Consider the following 25,550-nt stretch of genomic DNA (forward strand, 5'->3'; position numbering starts at 1 on the left):
AGGCTTTCTACTAACTCAGGCAGGAGGCAACAATGTATGTAGGTACAGAAGAAGAAAAGGAGCCATTGGTGGTCACACTCTTCTTTTATTTTGGAACTGGTATTAAACTAACAGGGCATAAACTAGAAGGAACAATATGGAAGGCAAAGGTTGGATGAACATTAGGTAATATTAGGAATCCAAGTGGACACATCACATGAGCTGTTGGAGCTGAAGGTGGAGGCAGGCAGTGGCTATCTTAACAAAAAATAAGGTTGCTATGGTTGTTGTTGTTATTTGCATGGCTTTAAGATCTTAATATGTGCCTAGTCTGGCTTTGAACTTGAGATTCTCTTACCTTAGCCTCCCAAGCACCCAAGTCATTGGTGTAAGCCACTATGGCTGGTACAAACTCAAGTCTTCCCCTGATGTTCTAGGAAGCTATCTTACTGACTCGCTTGGGAACTAGATAGATCCTCTGAGATCTTTCAACGTTTGTAGTTTTGAACTTGAATTTCTGCTGTGAATAATCAAGAGATACATTAAGGTTTGACTGTTTTGATTTGCTATCTAGGTTTAAATCTACAATAGAGCTATTAAGATAGTAGGCAGAACTTCTTTAGTCCGGTCCCTTGTACAAACAAGAAACAAACATAATTACAGTGAATTATACAATTCACTGAATTACTGTCCAGAATTTATACACATATTCATGTTGCTAATCTCCAAATGATAGCCTGCTGGCCTCTTTATCACTCATGACCTTGATACCTTTGAGAAGGAATGATGAGAACTATAGAGTGCCCCGGATCTAGTGTTACTGGTGTAGTGATTTTAATCATTCAAATGAAATGTTAAGAGACGTTGTCTGTCCTAGATTCTCAGTACCCAAGGTATGTGCAGCCTGTTTCTCTGTTCTTGGAAACATTGCAGCTCAGTCAAGTTCTACCAGGATATGATAATCTTTCAACCATTCAATGGGAAAGTTAACTATAAACAGTCTTCTAGAAATTTAAATCTAAGACAAGTAAAACAATTTGACTTTGAGGAAAAAAATACAAATATAGCCTGTTTATAGAAAAACTAGCATTAATAAACTTAGCCACTCAATATGGCTAACTCTAGAACAAACAGGAGCTCAGATATGTCTTTCTTATGGTTATTAATGAAGGAGGGACTGCCTACACCTACTGTGTGTAATAGGTGCTGTACAGCTTATGAGAACAGCTTTACAGCAGTACGAGAGTATAGAGAAGTCTGCTAGAGCTGTCAAGGGAATTTATGTAGAATGGGGAGAAATTTTGGACTAAGGCTATTGCCTCGCCTGACTAAAGCTATTTAAGAAACAAACAGTACTTAAGTTAAAAAATCAAAGTGATTGTCTTATCAACAAAAAGGGCTGAGATGTTTCAGTTGGTAAAGGAACTTACTGTGCTAGTTAGTTTTATGTCAACTTGACACGAGCTAAGTCATCTGAGAGGAGAAAACCTCAATTGAGAAAATGCCTCTTAGACTGTAGGCAAGCCTGTAAAGTATATTTTTTAAATCAGTGATTGATATAGGAAGACCTAGCCCATTTGGGTGGTACCATCCTGGATTGGTGGTCCAAGATTCTATAAGAAAGCATGCTGAGCAAACAATGAGAAGCAAGCAAGTAAGCATCTCTCCATGATCTCTGCGTCCAGGTTCCTTCACAGGTTGAGTTGCTGCCTTGGCTTCCTTCAATGGACTGTGTCAGGATACACTAGCTAAATAAACTCACTCCTTCCCAAGTTGCCTTTGTCCATAGTGTTTCATCACAATAACCCTAAGTTATCAATAAGCCTAACAATTCAATAATTTGATGCCCAGGCAGGTCTCACAATAGTAAAAGTGGAGAACCAATCCCATAAATTGTATTGTGATTTTCATGTATGTTCTGTGGCATGTCCAAGAATGCACAAGCATTTGTGTATATGAGCTAACATACAAAAAAAACACATATATGTACTTACATACATATACTAAGTAATAAATTAAAAAAAAATTTTTTTGGAGAGCACTTAAGAAAATGGTTCTCGGCCAGGCAGTGGTGGCGCACACCTTTAATCCCAGCACTTGGGGTGCAGAGGCAGGTGGATTACTGAGTTCGAGGCCAGCCTGGTCTACAGAGTGAGTTCCAGGTCAGCCAGGGCTACACAGAGAAACCCTGTCTTGAAAAAAAAACAAAAACAAAAACAGAAGAAAATGGTTCTCAAAACCTTCATAACTGAAACTGGTGCATCTATAGAGAATGGTAACTAAAAATTAGCTCTGCTTATATCCCAATGCCCAGCCGAATAAAAGTACAACTTCTCTGAGTCAGCTTCCTATAAATCCCTAAGACCCTTAGTCACCACAACTACTAAAGCATGACCAGTACCCCTTATATCTCCTTTGACCACTCTTTCTGCCTCTGTTTCTTGGCTTTCAATCTGTCTTGTTATCTGGTTCTCCTTATTCCCTACTGTAAAAGCTGCAAGCCTCTTGCCTTAGCACTTAAGCCCACAGAGAGCACTGGCCATAGAGATCACATCTGACTCTACTAAACAGGGCTGAGCCCTCACCACACTGCCAGATCCAGGCCTAGATTCTATAGAAAAGCAGTCGGGAGGAGCTCAGACAAGAGGCCAGGAAGGTCGGAGCTGGGAAAGCCTCAACAGTGCAGCAGCCACAGTACTGAACTCTCTCTCTGAACTCTTCTCGAGCTCTATTTATTTGTCAGGTAGCTGTTCATTTTCCATTCAAATAAGAACTATCAAATATGCTATATACCTAGTGCTAGACAAACCTATTGTGTAAAAATATGAAGACAAAAAACCCAAACAAGTCAGGAGCTATAAAATTACAAATTCAGAAAGAAAAATAAGCCCTTTAGATACTGAGTAGGGTCTAGACTGGAGAGATGTTTTCCATTCATGCATGGGCATAGAGAACAGGGAGGCCAGAGCAGGAGAATCAGGACATGACCAGGTTCCACTGAGCTTCCATCAATATCTGCCTCAAACAGGCACTCACCCATGGGCTGTACTCAAGTCACTATTTTCAATATAATGATTATAAATGATTTCTAAATATAAAACAGCATCTTAGACTCTAAAGATGGCAGTCATACTTGTGACGTTTTTTACACATGAAAATCTGAGGAGACAGCAGTTTTCAAAAGTCACCAAAGGCATCGTCATTTGAGAATCACTGATACATAAAACACAGCCACTAAATGAATGCTAGCTAGAGCAATGTTAAGCTGTAAACACTGTGGCTTACCCTGTTTCCATGCCTCTACAGTCCTCCTATTCCTGAGCTACCAGACAGGTATTGAATTGAAATATACATATTTATCTGTCAAACACCATCCCTACAGAAGACTCTTTGTTGCAGAAATAAGAGACTATGCCCCATACTGTGAGGCTGGCAAATGGAACCCTTCTTGGACCAAATCCTATGTTCTCCCTCCATAACCTGGTGTTTGGAGGTGTGCTCTGGATTGGATAGGAAACAACATTCAGAGCTGCTCTGTCTCCAATGATAACACTGCTGGAGTAGGATTCCAAAGTTGCCACCAAGAAACCACACGGAAGTAAGAGATTGACCATTATACTGTGCATATGTAGAGTTCAGCAATGCAAACATGCACAAAGGAAACAGTGACAGACACACAAATGCAGCACTTACACACATAAACACACACACACACACACACACACGTTAGACCTAGTGGTGTACACACACACATAAGACACACAAACAGAGGATCCAGTGGTGTATAAATGCACAGACAGACATGGAACACAGTGATACACAGGGGCCCCAGCAATGGTAAATGCACACACACAACAGAGACATACATGCATGTGGGGATGCAGCAATGCACAAATGCACACACTGCACATGATTCACTATGATTCTTTAATGCAGTATTCCTTTTCTTTTGTATATCAAAATATTCAAAACTTGACAAACCTTGGTGACAGGGCTGCAGCATGAACTATTTCTAGTTTTGCACTTAGGTGTTTATTACAACCATCAAGTAAAGCCAAGGTTCTATGGAGAAAGGCTGAACCTGCGAAAATGTACTTGCCTGAAGTTAACAGACTCCTATCTTACACAGTCAGCTGTGCCATTGCAGCTTTATCATGTAAGGGAGAAATGCACCATTTCACTTTATTAAAGGCAAGTTTTCAGTAGGTAAGGTATACATGCAGAGCTTTATATTAGATTATGATAAAGTAGACTCTAGTTACCTTGACAGAATCCAGTAAACTCTTAGGAAAAAATCGCTTTAAACCAACATCTTTTCTGAAATATAGAAAGAAGCATATTAGCAAATAACAGCATAAAAAAAAAAACAAATAACAGCATCAATCAGTAATAACATACTTGAAAGAATGCAAAAGTAGTTTATTCTTCTGTTTGTTCATGAAAGAACCAATTATAATCAAGCTCCAACCAGTCAGCAAACTCATGGAAGAAGATAAATTACTTTGTAGCTATGCACAAAAACACGATTACAATCCATTTCAATAGAAATCTTTGGTTGTTTCCCCTCTACTGTTGAAGTCCTTTTTGAAAAAGTCCCATTTGCCTTACTGCAAATGGCCGTGTAATGAAACTGTTCTTTCTCAGGTGTGGCGTAGAGGTGATCCTTATGCACACGAGTTCCTCAACTGCCTAATTAATAATAAACTGCTGGAACACAGTCCAAGAATGGAACTCTGTGACGGGAATTCTGAGTACTTGTAAAAAAGTAAGACAAGAGTCTCAGTTTCTTCAAAAACACAAAACTGTTTTTGGAAAATGCTTTTGTGTCCCTCCCAAATGTAGCAGATAGGAGTTTACTTTAGATTATTTATTACAACTGGTAATTGCTGTTTGTTTACATGCCACTATGGGAAACCCTGTTTTTTCCATGTGATTTGTCTACCACATGCAGCTTACCCTTGTGACTGGACACTTTGCTCATGTGACTCCTAACCCTCACAGTATAAGTTGTTAGATGTTCTAAATAAAGTTGGCTGTTGCTTCAGACTGGAGTTCACCTCATCTTTAGGGCTGGCTCCCCCAGGTTCACACCAGCTCTAAAGCAGTAAACAGTAAACCTTTCAAACGTATCTGAAGTGGTGATTGCTGTTCTCCCTGATTTTCTTTTGGGGGAGGGGTTTCTCTGTGTAGTCCTGGCTGCCCTGGAACTCATTCTGTACACCAGGCTGACCTTGAATTCAAGAGATTTGCCTGCCTCTGCTGCCCAAGTACTGAAATTAAAGATGTGCATTACCAAAGTCCACCTTTCCTTGACTTTAAAATTTATTAACTCATCCCTAATCACTTTTCTTCTTCTCAACATCACAAAATGGGAAAAGGAATAATAAGTCAAGTGATTAGTCCTGGTTCAAAAACTAAATGTGTAGAAATGTGAGAAATCCCAACAATTTTGACAAGTTGGGCTATAAACTGGGGCCTGCTATTATTAAAAACCTCAGAACAAGAAACACATTGAAAAAAAAAAAAAAAAAAAACAGGTTAGGCTTGTTTGAAATGTACCACTTTTGTGTGCTGAACTAGCAGTCTGTCCACTAGATGGCACTGTTTTCCAGGAAGATGAAATGTACATGAGAAGACATGAGATCAGGAAATCATGAAAATACAGAAAAGGACCAAGGACAAAATTTAATGTCAGGTACTGTACGGGTGTCTTTCTGCAGAGGTACAAGGGGGGAAGCTAAGTAAATATGAAGTATCAACAAAAAGGAGTTGTTTCACAATCACTTTATAGTCAAAACCACAGAAATCACGGGGTTTGTATGGTTGACCTCCCATCCAATTAAATTCATTAACCTATAATCTGAGCAGCAGCACCCGAATCAATTGACTCCTTGTTAAACCAATTTACCACATCCAAAAGTCACTTTCTTGGCTCTGGCCTGCTGTTTTCTGGTTTTACCTGCCAAGGAACTGCTCTACAGTAATTTCACTTCATGTCTCATGCCCAAACCCTATTTAATTGTCCCATATGTAAATAAACATACATAAATAAACAGAACCATAGCTTTTAGTGAAACTCTACTATATTAGTAGATACCAAAAGGTATATCCTGAATGCATTTAAATCCATCTGATTAAAAACAAAACCACAGCAACAAAATAAACACAAACCAAACTCAAAGGAGAATTTGAGAACACTGCCAAACTGCAGTCCCCCAGGTCAGGCATACGCTATTAGGCTCCTTCCTTACTTCAGTGTTACTATGGAGGACATACACATAATAACAGGTCAATAATATTAGGTTAGAGCAGGATTGCTCAACACTGTAGCAAATGGCTATATGTAAATTAGCTAAATTAAAAGTGCTGTTCCTGGCTTTAGCAGCTCTGTGTCCAGTGTTCAAGAGTCTCACATGTGGAAAATACCTACTGACTGGATAGGGCAGACCAGACCCAGAATGTTTCCACCATCCTCAGCACAGAGTGCCAAGGCACACAGCTGTGTTGGTGACTACCTAACATTCAGTACCCTTCCTGCCCAGTGCACCTGAAGGTCCCTCAATAAGGACAGAGATGGTAACAATAACACTGGGAATGAAAACAATTACCATGGGGACAACCACATAAGCTCCAGAGTTCCTCAAATAGGGCAACAGGCACAGAGGGATGTGGAGAGCTGGCCCACAGCACTGACACAGCATCAAGACAGAGCCCACATAACTGTCTTTACCTCAGAGCCTTTTCCTGAAAGCAATCCCACGTTGCAAAAAGGGTTCCTGTGACATGCACTCTATGTTCAGATGATTTTGACTTAAGGTATAGGGAACTTGTGCTCATCTGTTTTCTCCTGACAGATGCCTTCATTTTGGTTTTTGGTCTTTTAAAAGGTTTCTTGGTTTGTTTGTCTGCTTGTTTGTAAAGACACTGATTATGTGGCTAAGGCTAGTGTCACATTCATGATCCTTCTTCCTAGGCCTTCCAAGAGCTGGAAAGATAGCTGTGTGCCTGGTCTATAATTCCTCATGTAACATTCTCAAACAACTAACCTGTGATAATATGAAAAGTTCTAAAACCTAACAATGCTTCAAGCCAACCAATTTAGCATTTGGGATCTACAGCCAGTGAGCCTTCCTGCAGAACTTTCTTAATGTCTGTTTACTCAGATTAAAATGTTTCTATTTTCCCTTTGCCTCTGTCAATCTTGGAGCCTTTTCACCACTGTATTGGTTGTCCTGTCTTTCAGTATGCTCTTGCTTGGAAAGTTGTACATGCCTTCCCTTCCTCACTGACACCATATGGGTATCCAGAATGGAAGAGACAGAAAAGCAGTATAGGCAGGAGGACTCCTCTCCAGCTGCATTGTTTCTCCAGTGCTTCAGAATCTGTGGTGCTATGAAGTCTGAGACCTCATTCTGCATGTGTATGTTCATGTCCACAAACCAAAGCACACGGGCCTTTGTGACTTCTGATTAGACTATACCCAACTTACATATTGAAGAGGAGCTAAGTGTGTAAGTGAAGAATCCTATGTCCATGTAAACTAATATGCTACAGAGGGAGAGAGAGATTCTCCTCAGTGGTGCAGCCACTGGGAAGTTGGCCATGTTCCTCCTGTAAGTAACTCCTTACCCAGGTGTTTGTCATTATCCTGACTGGTTACATCCTCCCTCCCCTCAAAATCAGCAAAGTGAGAAGTTAAGGCCCAGGTGGTAGGATTCTACCCTCAGTAACACCACATCAAAGTCAGAATTTTAACAGTGCATTACCCTACCGCTTGGAGTGTGACTCTTATCTAAACCTGTGGCCCCCTGTGGCAGCCTCTTGGCCTCATTTTCAGATTTACACGGAAGTCTCATCTAACTTCTATTAAGTCTGTCCATCAGGAATGTGAAGGAGTAGGTGAGGCTGCACCCTCACTGACAGAAGCCAGGCAGTGGTGGTGCATAACTTGGATCCCAGCACTGGAGAGGCAGAGGCAGGCAGAACTCTGGGGTTCAAGGCCAGTCTAATATACAGAGCTAGTTAAGGGACAGTCAGAGTAACACAAAGAAACCTTGTTTTGAAAAACCAACCACTCCTCTGAAAAAAGGAAAAAAGAAAAGGCACCCTAGGTCTGTCAAGCTTAGAATGACAAAAGGGAAAGTAATAAAAATCTTTAGTTTATGGGAAGAAAAAAGAAAAGCAAACAAACAAAGGTATCCAAATAGTGTGGGCCTATATAGTTAGATATTCATTTTATTATTTTAAACATGATCAAAATCTTTCTTGTGAAATGTGGTAAAATTGAAAGGTATTCTGTAAGTTATCACACTTGAGTTTTCTTCTAGTAGGATCTGACTACTAGACTACTAAAAGTATATGGACTACTTAATGATTTTTTTTTTCCTCATAGAAGGAAAAACAAAGAGAGGCTCTTGAAGCTGTTAATAAACAGGTAACATTCTGAATGTGAACATTTTTTCTGTACTGAAAAGTATACAAATTGTAAATGGCTCCAAGCTACCCACCGGCCCTTGAATGGGAGGGAGGCTTACTGGGTACTGTGCAAGCCAGGCATGGCAGATAGGAACCACAAGTATCACCTTAGCTAACACTGCTCCTAGGGCACAGACCTGGCTCTGCAGTATGCATGATAGAAGATAAGAACTAAGCAAGGTGTCTGTAAATATCTGTGAAGCACTGAGAAAATTAACTACTAATCTAGAAATATAAACAGAATAAATCTACTTTTCAAGAAATGAGGAAATTAAAAAAGATTCCAAGATGACAAAAAGAATTTTGCCACCAAAAACTATACATAAAATATATAGGTTGGATACAATGGGCTTGTAACCCCAGCATCTGGGAGATGGATGGAAGGGAGCTGTAGTTCAGTGTCATTCTGGGATGTACTCCAAGTTCAATGTCAGCTTGAGACTAGCTCAAAAAGTCAAAACCAACAAACAAATTAACATTCTTATAAGCAACCTACTTCATGAAAACAGAAGACAGGAATGATGGTAAATATCTATAATTCGGACTTCTTGGAAACTGAAGCATCCCAAGTTCAAGGACAGCCTGGACTCTGGGCAAGTGAAACCCTAAGAAACACAGATGAGCAGGAAGGCAGGCAGGCAGGCAGGCGCACACGCACACACACACCAGTAATGTCTCCAAACAGATTGAGATACTGCAAAGATGGTTTGGTTGATAAAGTTAATACAACATGCAGGTCTGCAGGATGCCCTGGCTGGCTGTCTACACTCAGTTCTATGGGAACTTCTAGTGAAATTCATAGTTGAAGCTGTGTATATTGAGAGATGAAAAAACCTAACATTTGGACAGTGAACTGGGAACTAAGGGAGGCAGAAGTGGTAACATTCCTTGGATCTCCTCAGAAGTAATCACTGCAATTTTCAGAAATGCAGCCTGTGTAACCCAAGTCACCTCATCTAAGATTAAGTGGGAGTCAAGAGTAGCAGAAGACTTAAGACAACCCTGTATGACAAGATTAGTATCAAGTACAAAGCATAAGACAATTATGCAAAAGAAAAAAGGGGGAAATAAAACAACACGTAAATTGGACACAGAGTTACTGAGAATGAAGGAAAAGATGGCAGCACAGAGCCTAGACTTGCAGAGGGAATGGCAAACAGTAGCACAAACACCAAAGCTATGGGCCAGGAGGAAAGATTACTACTACAGTATAATGAGCATGTTGGCACAATCCTTTAATGCCAGCATTCTGAGAGGCAGAGGTGGGTGGATCTCTGTTGAGTTCCTGGATAGTCAAGGCTATACAATGAGATCCTGGGAGGTTTCAGGGGAAATACACTGATAGGAATATTAGAGAAATAACGGCATAATTTTTCCAATGAAAACATAAACCTACAGAGTTAAGAAGCATGCTCTGGCTGGGCGTGGTGGCGCACACCTTTATACCCAGCACTTGGGAGGCAGCCTGGTCTACAGAGTGAGTTCCAGCGCAGCCAGGGCTACACAGAGAAATCCTGTCTCGAAAAACCAAAAAAAAGAAGGAGGAGGAGGAGGAGCAGCAGCAGCAGCAGCACGCTCTGTCCCAGAGTTCTAGAACATAAAAAATGAAGAGAACATAAGCACTTGCTGGAGTGCACACACATCATTTATTAAGTTAAAAGATCTGAAAACTGGAGTTAAGGAATCTAGCTGGGTGGATAATATTTATAGGAGATACAGATAAAAATTTTTGAGAGAAAATTTGCAAGAAATAAATGGATAATACAAACCAGGGCTGAGGATATGGCTCAGCCATTAAAAGCAATAGCTAATCCTGCAAAGGACTCGGGTTTTAGTCTCAGCACGCCCATAAAGACTCTCAATCATCTGTTAGGTGTCGTTTCAGAGGATCTGACACCCTCTTTTGATTTCTTCAGGAGCCAAGCATGTACAGGGTGTATATACATCCATGCAGGCAAAACATTCATGTGCATAAAGTCTAAAACAGAAAATAGACTAAGACAGAAAAATCAAAACTAAAAAATTATTAGACACAGAGATCACTGAACAGAATTTAACAAAAACAAATATATATATATATATATGTATGTGTATATATGTACATACGTATATATGTACATACACACACACTCTGTTTGTATGATTGAACAAGGAGTCTCTAAACAGAAAGCAAACATTAAAGACACATGAATGTAAACCAGCATGGCCACCATGACAGCTGTCTATTTTACTGTGCTTCTTTTAATGTTCTGTAAAGTGCTGACATCCAGGACATGCAGGTCGAAAGGCTGACTATAAAGTCAGTGCGTAAGTACACATGCAAGTGTGTGAGTAGGTACTGTGCATGGACCCCAGGCCTAAGAAAGGGTTAGGCTCTACCTCTCTGAGGCAAAAAGGAACTTTTTAAGCCAGGCTGAATATAAAAGTTGATGAAGCAAATAGAACATCATGTTAAGTGGAGATTGTATGGAGGCACATGAGCCAGTTACTTTTCAATTCTCTTCACTTTTTTGTGTATTTCATGCATTTACATAGTGGGGGGGGGGGTGTCTTAAATCATCCATTAAGACACAGTCACCACATCAAAGGTAATTCTCAGACTGTGTTCTGACCAGACACCTCAAGGATAGCAATGAACCTTAAAAAAAAAAAACAAAACAAAAAAACCCCACAAAAACACCAGACCTCATGGCATACACCTGCAACCTCAATACTGAGGAGACTGAGTCACTCTGAGTCACACAGTGAGACTCCCCCCCCAAAAAAAAACCATAAATAAAAAGTAAGCAAAGATACACATTAAAAAGGTAGGAACAGAAATCTACTTATTGGTTTCATGTTTTTCTTTGAATTTTTTTTGGATGTGTGGTGTTTTGTATACATATATTTCTATGCATCATATATGTGTCTGGTATCCTCAGAAGACAGTAAGTGTCAGATCACTTGGTACTAGAGTAACAGGCGATAGTGAACTACTATGTGGGTACTGGGAATTGACCTCAGGTCCTTAGAAGGGCAGCAAGTACTCTTAACCACCAAGCCATTTCTCCAGGTCCAATTTCAAAGGTTTTAAAACAAACACTTGCTGGGCAATGGTAGTAAGCCTTTAATACCAGCACTTGGGAGACAGAGGCAGGAGGATCTCTTTGAATTCAAAGCTAGCCTGGGCTACAGGGTAAGTTCCCAGGACAAACAGGGAGGGTTACACAGAGAAATCTTGTCTCAAATATATTTTTTTTCTTTAAAGATTTATTTTTTTATTTATGTATGTATCTGTGTAGGTGTCTGCCTGAGTGTTATGCTACATGTGGGTGCTCATGGAAACCATTAGAGGTGCAAGGTACACTGGAGTTATAAGTGATTGTGGGGCCCTCCACCACTTGGTTTTAATTTTTATACACATTTAACATTTAAGTTAAGGAAGTGGTCATTTAGGAAGGGGTTGGGGGAAGGAAGAAGAGAAGAACAGGCTATAGAAGAAGAACAGGTATATACACTCAGGGTGGATGTAGACGTCTTCAGAGAGGATGATAAGGCTGGATAAAATGGTAGAATCTACACCTAACCTTATCTCATTTACAATGGATGCATGCTGCACCCATATTAAATCCTGACTGCAGTCTCCCCTCTTTCCTTTCTCCTAGTCTCTCCCTGCCATCTCCCTTCTCCCCTAGATCTATTCCTCCATTTCCCTTCAGAAAATAACAGGCCTCCCAGGGATATTAAACTAACATGGAGCATCTTGTAATCATATTAAGGCTGGACAAGGCAACCAAGTAGGAGGGAAAGGGTCCCAAAAAGCAGGCAAAAGAGTCAGAGACAACCCCTGCTCCCACTATTAGGTATCCCACAAGAACACAAAACTAAACTAAACAACCATAACATGTATGCAAAGGACCTAGCTCAGACCTAAAACAGGCTCCCTGGTTGTTGGTTCAGTCTGTTAAGCTCCTATGAGACCTGGCTAGTTGATTCTGTGGGGCATTTTCTGTGGTGTCCTTGAACCCACTAGTTCCTCCAAAGGATTAAGTTCTGTATTAAGACTAAGAAAATATGGGCTGGCGAGATGGCTCAGCAGGTAAGAGCACTGACTGCTCTTCAAAAAGGGTCTGAGCTCAAATCCCAGCAACCACATGGTGGCTCACAACCACCCGTAATGAGATCTGACGCCCTCTTCTGGTGTGTCTGAAGACAGCTACGGTGTACTTATGTATAATAATAAATAAATCTTTGGACTGGAGCAAGCAGGGACTGAGTGAGGGGGGTTGACAGGAGCGAGCAGAGGTCCTAAAAATTTAATTCCCAACTACCTCATGAAGGCTCACAACCATCTGTTCAGCTACAGTGTACCCGTATACATAAAATAAATAAATAAATATTTTTAAAAAAAAAAGACTGAAAAAATATGGGATATGAATCCTGCCCCACTTAACAATGTAACTAAAATTTTCTCTAACTAGAGAACATTTTATTACCTTTGAAAACAACCTAAAACCCATTCAAAAGCACTCCAAATTAACCCAACTGGTAACGCCTATACTCTGTTAGTCATTTTGGCCAATGTTCTTTGGAAGAGCTCTACAGTTTGGTTTCATGCTGACTGATCATCTCTCCTCTTCACAGTATTGATTACAGTCAATTCACAGTTCTGGGATCATGAAACTCAATCCTCTGGTAATACCAACAGGCAGCTACCAGCATGACCACTTCTGTATACCACAAAAGGCTTCTCATCAAGTAGCAAGAGAAAAGCTAGGCCTGGAGCCAGGGGCTCTGCACATGCAACCACTCAGCTATCACCAATCCTTTGAAGTGGTAAGTGACATCATACAAATGACACAACTGCAGAGTCACTGTGGCAAAAGTGCAAAAACTTGGGTATTTTAAGTGAAGCACATACAAAAGAGCCAAGCAAAGTTATAGTCACAGAATATAAGATCGTTTCTTGCAGTAGCCACCATGTTTACCTGTGCGATCACTACATATATATGCATATACAAACTGAGCACTACAGACTGTATCACTCAGGGGCTCAGCCATGTCTCCTAAGCAGGATCTGATTCACATGTATGCTCTGACTCTTCCTCTCTTGTCCAGTAGTAAAAACCACAGCTCTGACCTTTGTAAAGGAATCTCACAGTCCATTTTTCTGATTTTTCACAAAAAAGAACCCACACATGAATTTTAAAGGTGCTGGGTAAGACCCCAATCCTTTCTCTTCTGCTAATTTGTTCTCTGCTGCCTGATTTTTGTAATTTCTAGAAACCAGCTTTACATCAACAGTACTGCAAAACTTGCCTCGTTTCTAACTTAGGAACTGGAACCTAAAACTTTCTCCAAATACTTCATCTAGATGAATGCCTGCAATCCCAGTACTGGGACTGAAGGCAATAGGAGCTAATGTTCAAAGCCAGCAGGCTAAATGAAAACCTGTCTCATACAACCACCACCAAAAACAAACAAAAGACGAAAAAACCTTTAATAATTTCTCAGGTTCTAGCAATCTGAATTTTAAGTAATAAGGAGTTTCTAAGGCTGAAGAATATATCTATTTTAAATTAAAAACAAGACAAACAACAACAAAAACAAACAGCAACTGCTAAACCGAAACTAAGGAAGGACAGTAAAAATTCTACTGAAAATTACTTCTTTTGTACCCGTCTCATCGATCAGTGGATACAATGCATGTGACATATTTTCATAGACATATTTATTATCTGCTAGGCATACACTGTCGTCTTAAACTCAGAGAGTAGAAGCTGCATTCGCTTTGGGCACTGTTAAACATGACGGACAGACTGGACCAGCAAAGGCTTACAAACAGCCAAGATGAATCTAAAGTACCTATTACTAACAGTAACTGTTTTCCAAAATACTTTTACTTTTCTTTTTCTATGACCATATCTGCTGTACAAGCTCCTATTTTCAGCATGGGGGAATGTGATACTATCATACTATAAAAGTATTTGTACTGGCCTAGAAAGTCTAAATAAAATCTAAAGCCATTTATAGTCTTCATTACAACAGATGAGCTCTGAGCAAACTTTGATGTTATGTTAGCACATCTCTCAAAATACTACAAAAACTTCAATAACAATACAGATGGAAACTATAGTGGTAAATAACAGTAAAATGGAGCTTCGCTCAGATATGATAAATATTAACTATCTGGCTCAATTAATTATCAACAAGATGAAACACAGAACGTTTATCAAGATACTTTTATTGAGGTCCAATTTCCCTTACACACATTTAAAACAATGAAACACAACAGATAAATATGCAAACTAGTATCATTACTAGAAATTGTCTCCTGTTCTACATTCTCTAATACATGAGTAGCAAATAACTCTCATTTCTCCATTTGTTAAAAGAATCCTTCATTTATCTGCAGAGAAAATGAATAATTAACCAATATATGGGCAACTCGGAATTTCAATGTAAAACAGAAGCAAAGTATCATGTCAGTGAAATTTAACGTATACTTTTTAAAAACCAAACCCATTTGTCTAGTATAAATGTATTTATGTTGTTAGATCATACACATAATTAACTGTAAGACATTTAACATTACATTTAAATGTTTGTGAATAAGATTAAGGCCATCAGCACTTTTTTTTTAGAAGCTTTTTCTCCTCCAAATAAAAACTGAGAAGACCATTACGTCAGGCAACCTCTAAGTAGAGATGAGCTAGGAGGAAGTTAACTCAAGAGTCTGCATGGGCAGCTCGCACGTGCAGTACTTACTCTAATACTTCATAGTTGGACTTCTTCTCTAGGGCATTACCCCTCATCTCCCAATAGGATCGCCTAAAAACAGGAAACACATACACTGACGTGTGTATAAAAGTAATCTTTAGGCTGTTACAGGAGAGACAACTAGGAAAGGCAGATCTAATAGTAAATAATGTGGAATATCTCACAGTTTAATCATGATTTTACTGATAATTTCATAAGGAAGACAATACATAAAAATTAAACAGACACAAAAACTATGTAGCATTACTACCTACCTAATTTCCAAACAACCCAACTTCAAAGCTATTTCTTGGTCTACTTGATCAGCTATTTCTTGCATGTAGTCACTCTTCACCTGAAATAAAGGAATAGAAGACAGGAATGTTTGTAATATGATCAATCCCTAAATATTTGCTGAATGCTTTTTACATATTTGTTCACATTTTATCAATAATTATACTGAAATTTGGATACAAAATAAGTAACACCAGAAAACAACGTAAAATATAAGTCTTTTGTACACATGCATGTTCTCCACAGAAGTGTGCGGGTCAGAGAAACGTTTTGTGGCGCTGGTTCTCTCCTTCCACGTTACCTGGGATCCAGCAATGAAATTCAGGTTGCCAGGCTTCGGTAGCAAGCATCATTACTGCACCTTTTACCAACGTGGGCTTGTACAATCTAAGACTGATCAACTTGTGTGTGGCTTTGAAGCCACAACAATGCTCTGCTGCTTCATGGTCTCCCCACTCAGCCCAAAGCAGAAATGAGCAGCATTTCTACTAAACTGCAGAACAATTTTTCTCTGAGTAATAAATCCAGTTCCCAAAGCATTTGGGGGCCTCAGAGCAAAAGCCACAAAAAATTCATGTTCTTCAAAATTCAATGTACAACCTCACAGTCCCCACCTAACTGTTCACTCTGTTATAAATCTGTGAAGGAACACACCTGAAGTCCAACATAAAGCAACAGTGGTGATACCTCTGGCAATAAACATGTTCAATTAAAAACAGATGGGGCCAGATTTAGTGGTACAATCCTGCCATTCCACAGTGAGTCTTTGTTTCAAACACACAAAAAGCAGGCCAGTAAGATGGCTGAGCAAATAAAAGGGCTGGCTGCACAGAGCTGATTACTTGAGTTTGATCCCAGGAACCCAGAATGGAGAGGAAAAAGGGATCCTGAAAGTTATACTCTGACGTCCAGATGCACACTGTGGCACATGATGCCCACAGTCATTCATATATATACCACATACATGCAAATAATAATAAATTTACACACACACACACATTAATGAATGACACCAGTTTGTGTGAATACCTGTCAGTATGAATACATCTGCAAAGCTGAAACATTCACAATTTCCTCACAGAATTGAATTAAAAGACAAAAATCTGCAGTTGATATTGAAAACAAGGGCATGTACTCTGAACCCAGAGTGGAACAATGTCTGCCTTCCCTTGCAACACACCTCTATTACCAAAATTTACATGCAGTTACAGTATGAGCAACATCAACACAAATGCTTGCCAAAATTGGTTTCTTGTCTTGCTGTACACCTACCTTCTTATTGTCTTCAATTTTGTTTCTTGGTCTTCAAAGTCTAAAATATTCACTTTCTGGCTCTTTGCAGGAGAAGTATGTTGACTACTGCTCAAGAAAAACTTCCAAATTTTCAACTATTATCTCCTAGGCTACCTGCTTCTAGTTCAAGGATTTTGATCCTGTTTGTCACACAGCCTTCATTAAGATCTTTTCTTGCAAAACCCCGAAGGCCAGTGTCTGACACTGCTTATCTACTTAATTGCTTAGAGAAATCACCTGTCTGATGATGTAGCCATCTTAGTTTGTGCAAGGACCCTGTGCTATCTACACAATGACAAAACTTCCCAAAAATGCATTTCTCAGAATATATCCCCATTGGTAGACTATACAATACTTCAAATATATAAATACACACACACACACACACACACACACACACACCCCTATTCATTAGAGAAAACCTGTATTGAGCACAAATGCCCTTTATCTACACTCACTGCTGAGCAGCTGGTGTAAAACAGTATAAGTTTCACTTAAACTTATGACTCCCATACAGACTTCCTATTTTCTTAGAAGGAGGAAGGTCTTATTGTCTTTCAACCACCTGGGGTAGGATTCAGGGCAGGTACCACTGCGGACTTTCAATACCATATTGATGATAAACAGAGCATTAACCAACTGTCCAGAAGGTCAATAACTGCAATTTCTAAACACTCTTCAGAGATAAGAAAATCAATAAAGTGTTCTAAGCCACTCATTAAAGCCAAGTATTTATTTAGTTGCAAAAAATAGACAATGATAACAATCTTCAGGGAAAACGCTCTCACATATAAACATTTTACTCTAAAATTATACAAGGCATTTCTTCAGAACAGTTGGTTCATAGGCTAAAACTTGTAGTCTGAAAACACCTATATTCTTTAGATAGCTGAATGGACTCTATGCGCACTCTTTTTCTACTGCTACCCCATTAGTGTCACAGCCCTGCTTGTCTTCTGCTCCGGCATTCTCTGTAGCCACTGAGCTCAGTCACACCCTGAGAGAGTGCTGTAAGACTCAGGGCTCCTCACCTTCACTGTCCATTTCCCTTATTAATCATTTTAAAACTGTGACTCTCCCATTAGTTCCAGAAGAACTGTTTTCATTCGTGAAATAAACCAGATCGATCAAGCATTTCAGCATATATACCTATATAGCCAAATATCACACAACATTCCAGTCAATAAAATGACTGCAAAAACAGTATTTGTTCCTTAAGATCTGTCTGATGATATAGCCATCTTAGTTTGTGCAAGGACCCTGTGCTATCTACACAATGACAAAACTTCCCAAAAATGCATTTCTCAGAATATATCCCCATTGGTAGACTATACCATACTTCAAATATATAAATACACACACACACACACACACACACACACACACACCTATTCATTCTCATACTGAACTAATCTGTTAAAATGCTTCATTCAGTCTGGACACCAGCACCCTCATAATCCCATCTTACTGCCTCAGAGAAAGCCTAAAGGTTACAGATGATTATAGAAGAATCACTATCTAAGGAGAATCTACTAGCAGTCAGGTTCTAGGGCTAATGTTTTATATAAATCACTTCTGATAGATGTAATTATTCAGGGAAAGCTTTAATAGTCCTACTTCATATACAAAACTCAAAAGATAATTTACAAAGGGTCTCAAAAACAAATTTTAAAGAGACAGGCTTATAACCCAGAATTATAAATTTCCAAAACTCAGACTTTGATTGCACTTTCATTTTCTTATGCATGTGCACAAAGCACCTGAGACTCTGGGCCAGCACTGACCCTAACAATCCACATAGGAAAGGGGGTGACTATAACACTTGTCATCTTTATTTTTCTTAAAACATTATGTAGTCATAAAAGCAGGCAAAAACATAACAAGATAGTTCCCTGTACTTTCTAAAGGTATGTTATATGATTTAACAATTTGTTTTAAATAAAAGGGGGGTGTGAATAAGTGAATTGCAGACAAGTGTGACAACAGACTGGAAAGGTCCTAGAAACACAGAGATGATATATCTTCTTAGAGCATCAGTTCACATCTGCTGTGTGGTTAGTAGACAGGAATGTGTGGTCTTCAGTGGCCTGATATTCTCCAGTCACAACATTCAAAATGAATAGCAAGCACATGGCAAAACCATCTAAACTCTCAGGTATCAGAAATGGCATTACAGATTTTGGAGTTTTCCCTGCTAGGTGACCATCTTGCTTTGGTCTAGTATTTCATCATTATGCCCCCCTTTCCTCCCTTTTGGACTGGTAGTGCATATTCTGTGCCATTGTTATGCTGGAAGTATGTAATTTGATTTATGATTTTATAGGGAGTTACCTTGAGTCTTAGAAGAGACTTTGAGCATTTAAAATGTGCTGACACTGATGACTATGGGGACTTAGAAAGTTAACCTAAACATATTATGCTATAGGCCTATGAGGGCCAGGGAGTGGAATTTGATAGTCTGAATGAGAATGGCCTCTATTGGCTCATTATGTTTGAATTCTTGGCTCCCCAGTTTGTGGAATTGCTTGGGGAGGATTAGAAAGTGTGGCCTTGTTGGAGTGGGTGTGTCACTGGGGATGGGCTTTAAGGTTTCAAAAGCCCACACCAGTCCCAATTAGCTTTCTCTGACTTGTGCTTGTCAATCAAGACGTAAGTTCCCAGCTTCTGCTCCAGCTGCTACCTGCTTGTTACCATGTTACCCACTATGATTGTCATGGTCATGGAGTCATCCTCAGAAACTGTGATCCTCAAATAAAGTCTTTCCTCTATACCTTGGTCATGGTGTCTTAATGACAGTAAAAGAAAAGTAACTAAGACATGCCACAAGTAATTGCGTTTGGCTTCCCCCCCCCACCCCCCAAGAAGTCTCACACTCTCATTTTGCTTTATTATAAAACTTAGCAACCAAAAATTATCCAAGTTCACTGACAGGACTTTCTACATGAAAAAGCTACTGATGTCATGATCAAGTATAATCAGAGAACAGTGGTCATGGCCAACTGTCCACATACAGTAGAAGCATCTTTGGTGGTGGTGGTTTGTTTTATTTTTCAAGACAGAGTCTCTCTATGTAGTACTTGCTGACACGGGCAAAATGGACAAAAGTCAAACAGGCTGGCCTTGAACTCACAGAAATATGTCTGCCTCTGCCTCCTGAGTTCTGAGACTAAAAGCATGCCTGGCCAGAACAAATATCATTTAAGCCTTGCCTAAGCATAAAACAAAAAACAAAACAAAATAAAACCAACTTCTCATGAGTTAACACTCTTAACACTGGACTACTCTACATTGATAGTCTCTTCAATACAAGGTTTAATATTACTCTAAAAAAAAAACCACAAAATAAAAACGATTCAAAGAAACAAAACAGCATATTTAGAAGAAAGTGTTTTATACCTGTTGATAGAAGAAATTCAATGTTGGCTTATCTTCAGTAAACTGGTTTAGAAATCCTTTTGGCAAGTAACGAATTCTCAACTCATATCTAAAGAACAAATCACAAAATACAATGATTAGAAATAAATAATTTTCTCGATTTACAGTCTACAACTACCTTCTGCTGGAGCTCTACATAAGGACATTAGAAGAAGGAAGATCCTCTCTTCACTGGCTTGCACTCATTTGCCAGCACATCTGTTGGAACCTAAGCAGGTCCCAGCTCCAGAAGACCAGCTGAGCAACTACTAGATTCTTGGACTTCCCATGCACAGCTGGCCATTGTTGGGGTAGTTGGACTACAGACTATAAGTCATTACAATAAATCCCCTCAATATAAAGACATTCCATAAGTTCTGTGACTCTAAAGAACCCTGACTAATACAATGGAGTAAAGAACATCTTGATCGGCCAGTAGTGGTGGCACACACCTTTAATCCCAGCACTCAAGCCGAGGCAGGTGGGTTTCTTTGAGTTCAAGGCCAGCCTATCTGACAGAGCCTATCTATGTCAGCAAGGGATACACAGAAAGATTCTGTCCCAAATAACCAAAACAAACAAAACAAAAAGACATCTTTTTTTTAAAGATTTGTTTATTTATTATTATATATATAAGTACATGTAGCTGTCTTCAGACACACCAGAGAGGGAGTCAGATCTCATTACAGATGGTTGTGAGCCACCATGTGGTTGCAGGGATTTGAACTCAGGACCTTAGAAAGAGCAGTCAGTGCTCTTACTCACTGAGCCATCTCACCAGTCCCCAGGACATCTTGACTATACAAGTTTTAAAAGACAAATAACCTTAATATAATCATGACAAAAAAGTAGACAAACTCAAAAAACAAAGCAAAACAAAACAAAACAAAACACAACACAACCTAGATGGTGTTCTCCAGAAGTATCAGTCAGACACAGTATGGGCAGACTTAGAACACTAAACTGGCACTGTGGTATTTCCTTCTAGATCATGTTAGTGACAAGAGAAATGTAAGAAAAACACATATCCCAACATGAATTATCAATGAAGACATTACAATCTGAAATGCAGAATCGGGTAGGATGTTTCAGAAAAACAAAAACTAGTTGAATACATTAACATGTTATTTCCAAGCAGACAAATGCAAACAGTATTGGGATAGCATAAAAAGAAGCTTATGTAGGGTCCCACAACACATTCACTTTCCATTACTTTTTCTTGTTTATACTGATGTAGGGTCTTGCTATGAAATCCTGGTTAGCCAGAAAGTTACTAGGTAGCCCAGGCTGGTCATAAACACAGAGCAATCCTCCTGCCTTAGCCTCCCAAATTCTGTGATTAAAGGCATGTACCATCCTGTCTGCACAAAACTACACATATCCATTCCAAAAGGAATGAAGATATTAACCAAGCCCTGAAGGGCAAAGACTAATCTGAACAGAATTTTTAAAAGTGAAAAAAAAAAAAAGCATCATAAAAATATTTACCCTCTCATCCAGTGTAGTGGCACATGGCTTTAATTCCAACACTTGGGAAGACAGCGACTGTGGTACTCTGTAAATTCTAGGCTGATCTACATACTGAATTCCAGGCAAGCCAAGACTAAAATAAATAAGTTACTCTTCTCATGATACATGAGAACAAGTTAGCAGTCAGTACTGAAGACACACTTAAATAATCCTCTGATTGATGAGGAAAATTCAGAATCAAAACCAACATATTAACTGACAATGCCAACGCTATTAAAATCACGAAACAAACCAAGCAAAATTTAGATGGCGGGGCTGGAGAGATGGCTTAGAGGTTAAGAGCACTGACTGCTCTTCTGAAAGTCCTGAGTTCAAATCCCAGCCACCACATGGTAGTTCACAACCATCTGTAATGAGATCTGACTCCCTCTTCTGGTGTATCTGAAGACAGCTACAGAGTACTTACATATAATAATAATAATAAATAAATCTTCTTTTTAGAAAAAACAAAACAAAACTTGGATGGTATACTGGCTAGTTTTTTGTCAACTTGACACAAGCTAGACTTATCACAGAGTAAGGAGCTTCAGTTGGGGAAATGCCTCCATGAGATCCAGCTGTAAGGCATTTTCTCAATTAGTGATCAAGGGGGGAGGGCCCCTTGTGGGTGATGCCATCTCTGGTCTGGTAGTCTTGGTTCTATAAGAATGCAAGCTGAGCAAGCCAGGGGAGGCAAGCCAGTAAATAACATCCCTCCATGGCCTCTGCATCAGCTCCTGCTTCCTGCCCTGCTTAAGTTCCAGTCCTGACTTCCTTTGGTGATGAACAGCAATGTGGAAGTGTAAGCTTAATAAACCCTTTCCTCCCCAATTTGCTTCTTGGTCATGATGTTTTGTTCAGGAAAAGAAACCCTGACTAAGACAGATGGCAGCAACTTTTAGATCAAATACAATCTTTAGAAAATCTGAATGTAAAAATGAAGATGAGGTGAGCTCACTTTCATTATTGTAATAGTTTGGTTGCTACCAGAACACTATTTTCCCTCCTGCTTATATTACCAACACATCACCTTACTCTATTTCCATTAAAGTATTTTTACTCTAGACCAATGTGATCCCATGCACAACCAGAGTCAGAAACAGAGTGATGAGTGTGAAAGTTCCTGAGCGAGAAAGGTGAACACTGGTGGTGACACAGCTGAGCACTCACATGAAACAAAAGCAGTAAGTGAGGCATCACACTTGATATATTATGAAAGCCACTAGAAAAGTTGGAGGCTCAAATGGGGCAAGTGTAAAAGCAGAGGAGGGAACAGGAGGTCGGGAAGAATGGAGGGCTAGTTTACTCAGCAACTACCAAAGGCATCATGAGAAAAGACTCAGATCCCAATTTAGGTTGACAAAAACTTTCAGATTACACTTCAGAGTTTAGTTGAAGCTGAAACCTGAGAGGCACGAATGCCATCAGAGAAGGAAAGCAGCAGATGGAGCCAGACTACATAAGAGGCAAAACCTCTGGAGCTGGCCCTCCATCTAGAGAAGCTACAGAACATTTCTGAGCAGAAATGACTCAAGCACTGCAACTCAAACACTCAGGATCTCCCAGCACTGCCTTGGAAAGATCCACCCCACCATCCTGCTCTTCTCTGTCCAACATCTTTAGGCATTTTGCACAGATGACTGAGTAGTTTGCTTGCTGGTTTCTCTGTACCCACCCAAGGATATGTGAAGATGCAGTGGGAAGCACAGGCACGAGCATACACAAACACACATCACACATATCTATCACATTAGAGAGTGGGAGGTAAGAAGCGAGAGGTTATAACATCTTTACATCCCTCATGTATATGTTCCTGCTTCCTCTGGTCATCTCTGCAATGTCTTCAGCAATATTCAACTCCACATCCATGGATTATTAATTTTTCAAACATCAAATTCTGTTTTAGCAATAATAATCTCTACTCTATTTTATTTAAGGTAAAATAAACTGGCTTAAAAGAACACAAAAACTGATGTTGAAAAGAATAATATTCCCTGAGCATAGATACCCTGCGCAGGAAATTAATAGGCATTACCCAGGGGAATGAACCTTCCTCTAAAGTGTGTGTGCGAAAGAATAATGGAACCGGGGAGGATATGGGGGACTTTTGGGATAGCATTGGAAATGTAATGGAGGAAAATACGTAATAAAAAAATATTAAAAAAAGAAAGAAGAAGAAGAATGGAACCTAACTGCAGCAAGCAGAAACCTGCAGTTATTCTTATTTGACATTTAGATATTTAATTTTTAAACATTAAATGGTCTGATTAAGTGTTTAGAACCTCAAATTTCTGTTCCCTACCAGATGCTATGAACCAATCTAATTATACTCTCCAGAAATAGCTTGTTCACCCCAGTGATTTGACAAATTTGAAAATACAACTATATTCTCTGATGAACTACCCAACTGACACAAAACTGTATGTATTCAAGCTTTATCTAACCAAGCTAGCTTCCAGTGTTGACCAGGGCCTTTGTTTCAGCTACTGACCTTCATGAGTGCATGCCTCAGAGTACAACATGGAAAGTTCACCTTTGAAAGATAGATTCCTCTCAAAACTTAGTATTTTAGATTTAAGATTTTCCAGCTAAAAAGGATTCACTTACTCATAAAAATTAATAAACATTAACCAGGAAAGGACAAAAGACTGAAAATATTCTATTTATTAATTTATTTATTATTTGTTTATTTTGGGTTTTTCTTTTTTTTTACTGTTTAAGGAATTTTTATTAAAGCAAGAATTTTATAATCCAAATTACGTTTCTTTGCTCAGTCATCAGTTCTGCTCCTTAAAACAGAGCTGATGTCCCAAGCTATTCCACAGTAAAGGATTACAAAATTAAAGAAAGGAATGCTTTAAATTTTTGTACTTTGCTGAAAATTCTTTTCCCAGGGTCTATAAAACATTAATTTGTTTTTATATTTTACTATTTTATTTTGGGTTTTTCTAAGACAGTTTCTCAGTATAGCTCAGGCTATACTGAAACTCACTCTGTAGACCAGGCTAGCCTCAAACTCACACAGAGATCTACCTGCCTCCCTAGTGCTATAGGATTATAGGCATGTACCACTATTGCACTGCTGGGAAATCTTTTGAATCCCCTTAAAATAACTTCAGTTACATCCCTGTGAGCAGGGATCACTAGAGCTCACTCCCACAGCCATCCTATGTATGAACAAATGTGTACCATTTTTTTCAGATGAATGTAGATTACTGGAAAAGTATGCTATTAGATAGCCCACTGATAAGGCCATTGGCTTTGCTCTCCTGGACAAGTCAACACTGGCTCATAAAGCAGCAATATCACTTAGAGCAGAAGTGCAAGCATAGCAGAAGCACTGAGAACAACTGAGATCAACAAAGACCATGAGAGAAGACAAGGAATGGAAAGAGAAACACGTTTAACTAGGTGTTCTGAATGGATCACTGGTTAGTAACTACAAGCCAATTTCCTCTACATAGAATTATTACGAGCAGTATAAAAGCTGACATACACATTCATGTTCTTGCACATATTTTTAACACACAAAGTAATCCAGCATAGCCATGCTGTGGTGGATTAGACTCTTACTTCCACTCCTCTGGTGGGTGGGCGAGTTCATATTTCTCCCTCACACTGGAGACACCCATGTCCACGTGCAGCCAGTGCACCTCCTCCGATCGCAGGTGACTGAGGCGAAATCCATAGCAGGCCACGTGCTTTACTTTGTGACTGTCCACTATCTTCTGAATGATGCCCTAGAACACACCCCACAGAAATGATGGTTACAGACCAAAAAACTCTAGTTAGTTATGGGAAATGTTTTTATTTTTTACTTTTATTTCATGTGCACTAGTGTTTTGCCT

At 39.3% G+C, this 25,550-nt stretch overlaps 1 protein-coding gene and 1 long non-coding RNA gene across 36 annotated transcripts in view; one reads left to right on the forward strand and one right to left on the reverse strand.

Annotated features, from left to right (window-relative positions):
- Ptk2 (PTK2 protein tyrosine kinase 2) overlaps positions 1–25,550 on the reverse strand; it is a 218,719-nt gene that overhangs the window by 100,472 nt on the left and 92,697 nt on the right. For all 35 annotated transcript variants that reach the window (XR_003951347.1, XM_030248328.1, XM_006520427.4 and 32 more), the window contains 5 exons: positions 25,276–25,442; positions 20,176–20,263; positions 15,468–15,547; positions 15,202–15,264; positions 4,242–4,296 (listed from right to left, as the gene is read on the reverse strand). Coding sequence is in view for 33 of the 35 variants with exons in the window: in XM_030248328.1 (XP_030104188.1) it covers positions 4,242–4,296; positions 15,202–15,264; positions 15,468–15,547; positions 20,176–20,263; positions 25,276–25,442 (453 nt within the window). In the remaining 2 variants the exon portion in view is untranslated. The remainder of the gene's footprint in view (positions 1–4,241; positions 4,297–15,201; positions 15,265–15,467; positions 15,548–20,175; positions 20,264–25,275; positions 25,443–25,550) is intronic.
- Positions 5,527–19,547, forward strand: Gm41344. The gene is made up of 2 exons (XR_875404.2): positions 5,527–13,269; positions 16,829–19,547. It is a non-coding gene; the product is annotated as a predicted gene, 41344 (long non-coding RNA).

This window comes from Mus musculus, chromosome 15 (assembly GCF_000001635.26).
Source record: "Mus musculus strain C57BL/6J chromosome 15, GRCm38.p6 C57BL/6J".
Taxonomy (NCBI): domain Eukaryota; kingdom Metazoa; phylum Chordata; class Mammalia; order Rodentia; family Muridae; genus Mus; species Mus musculus.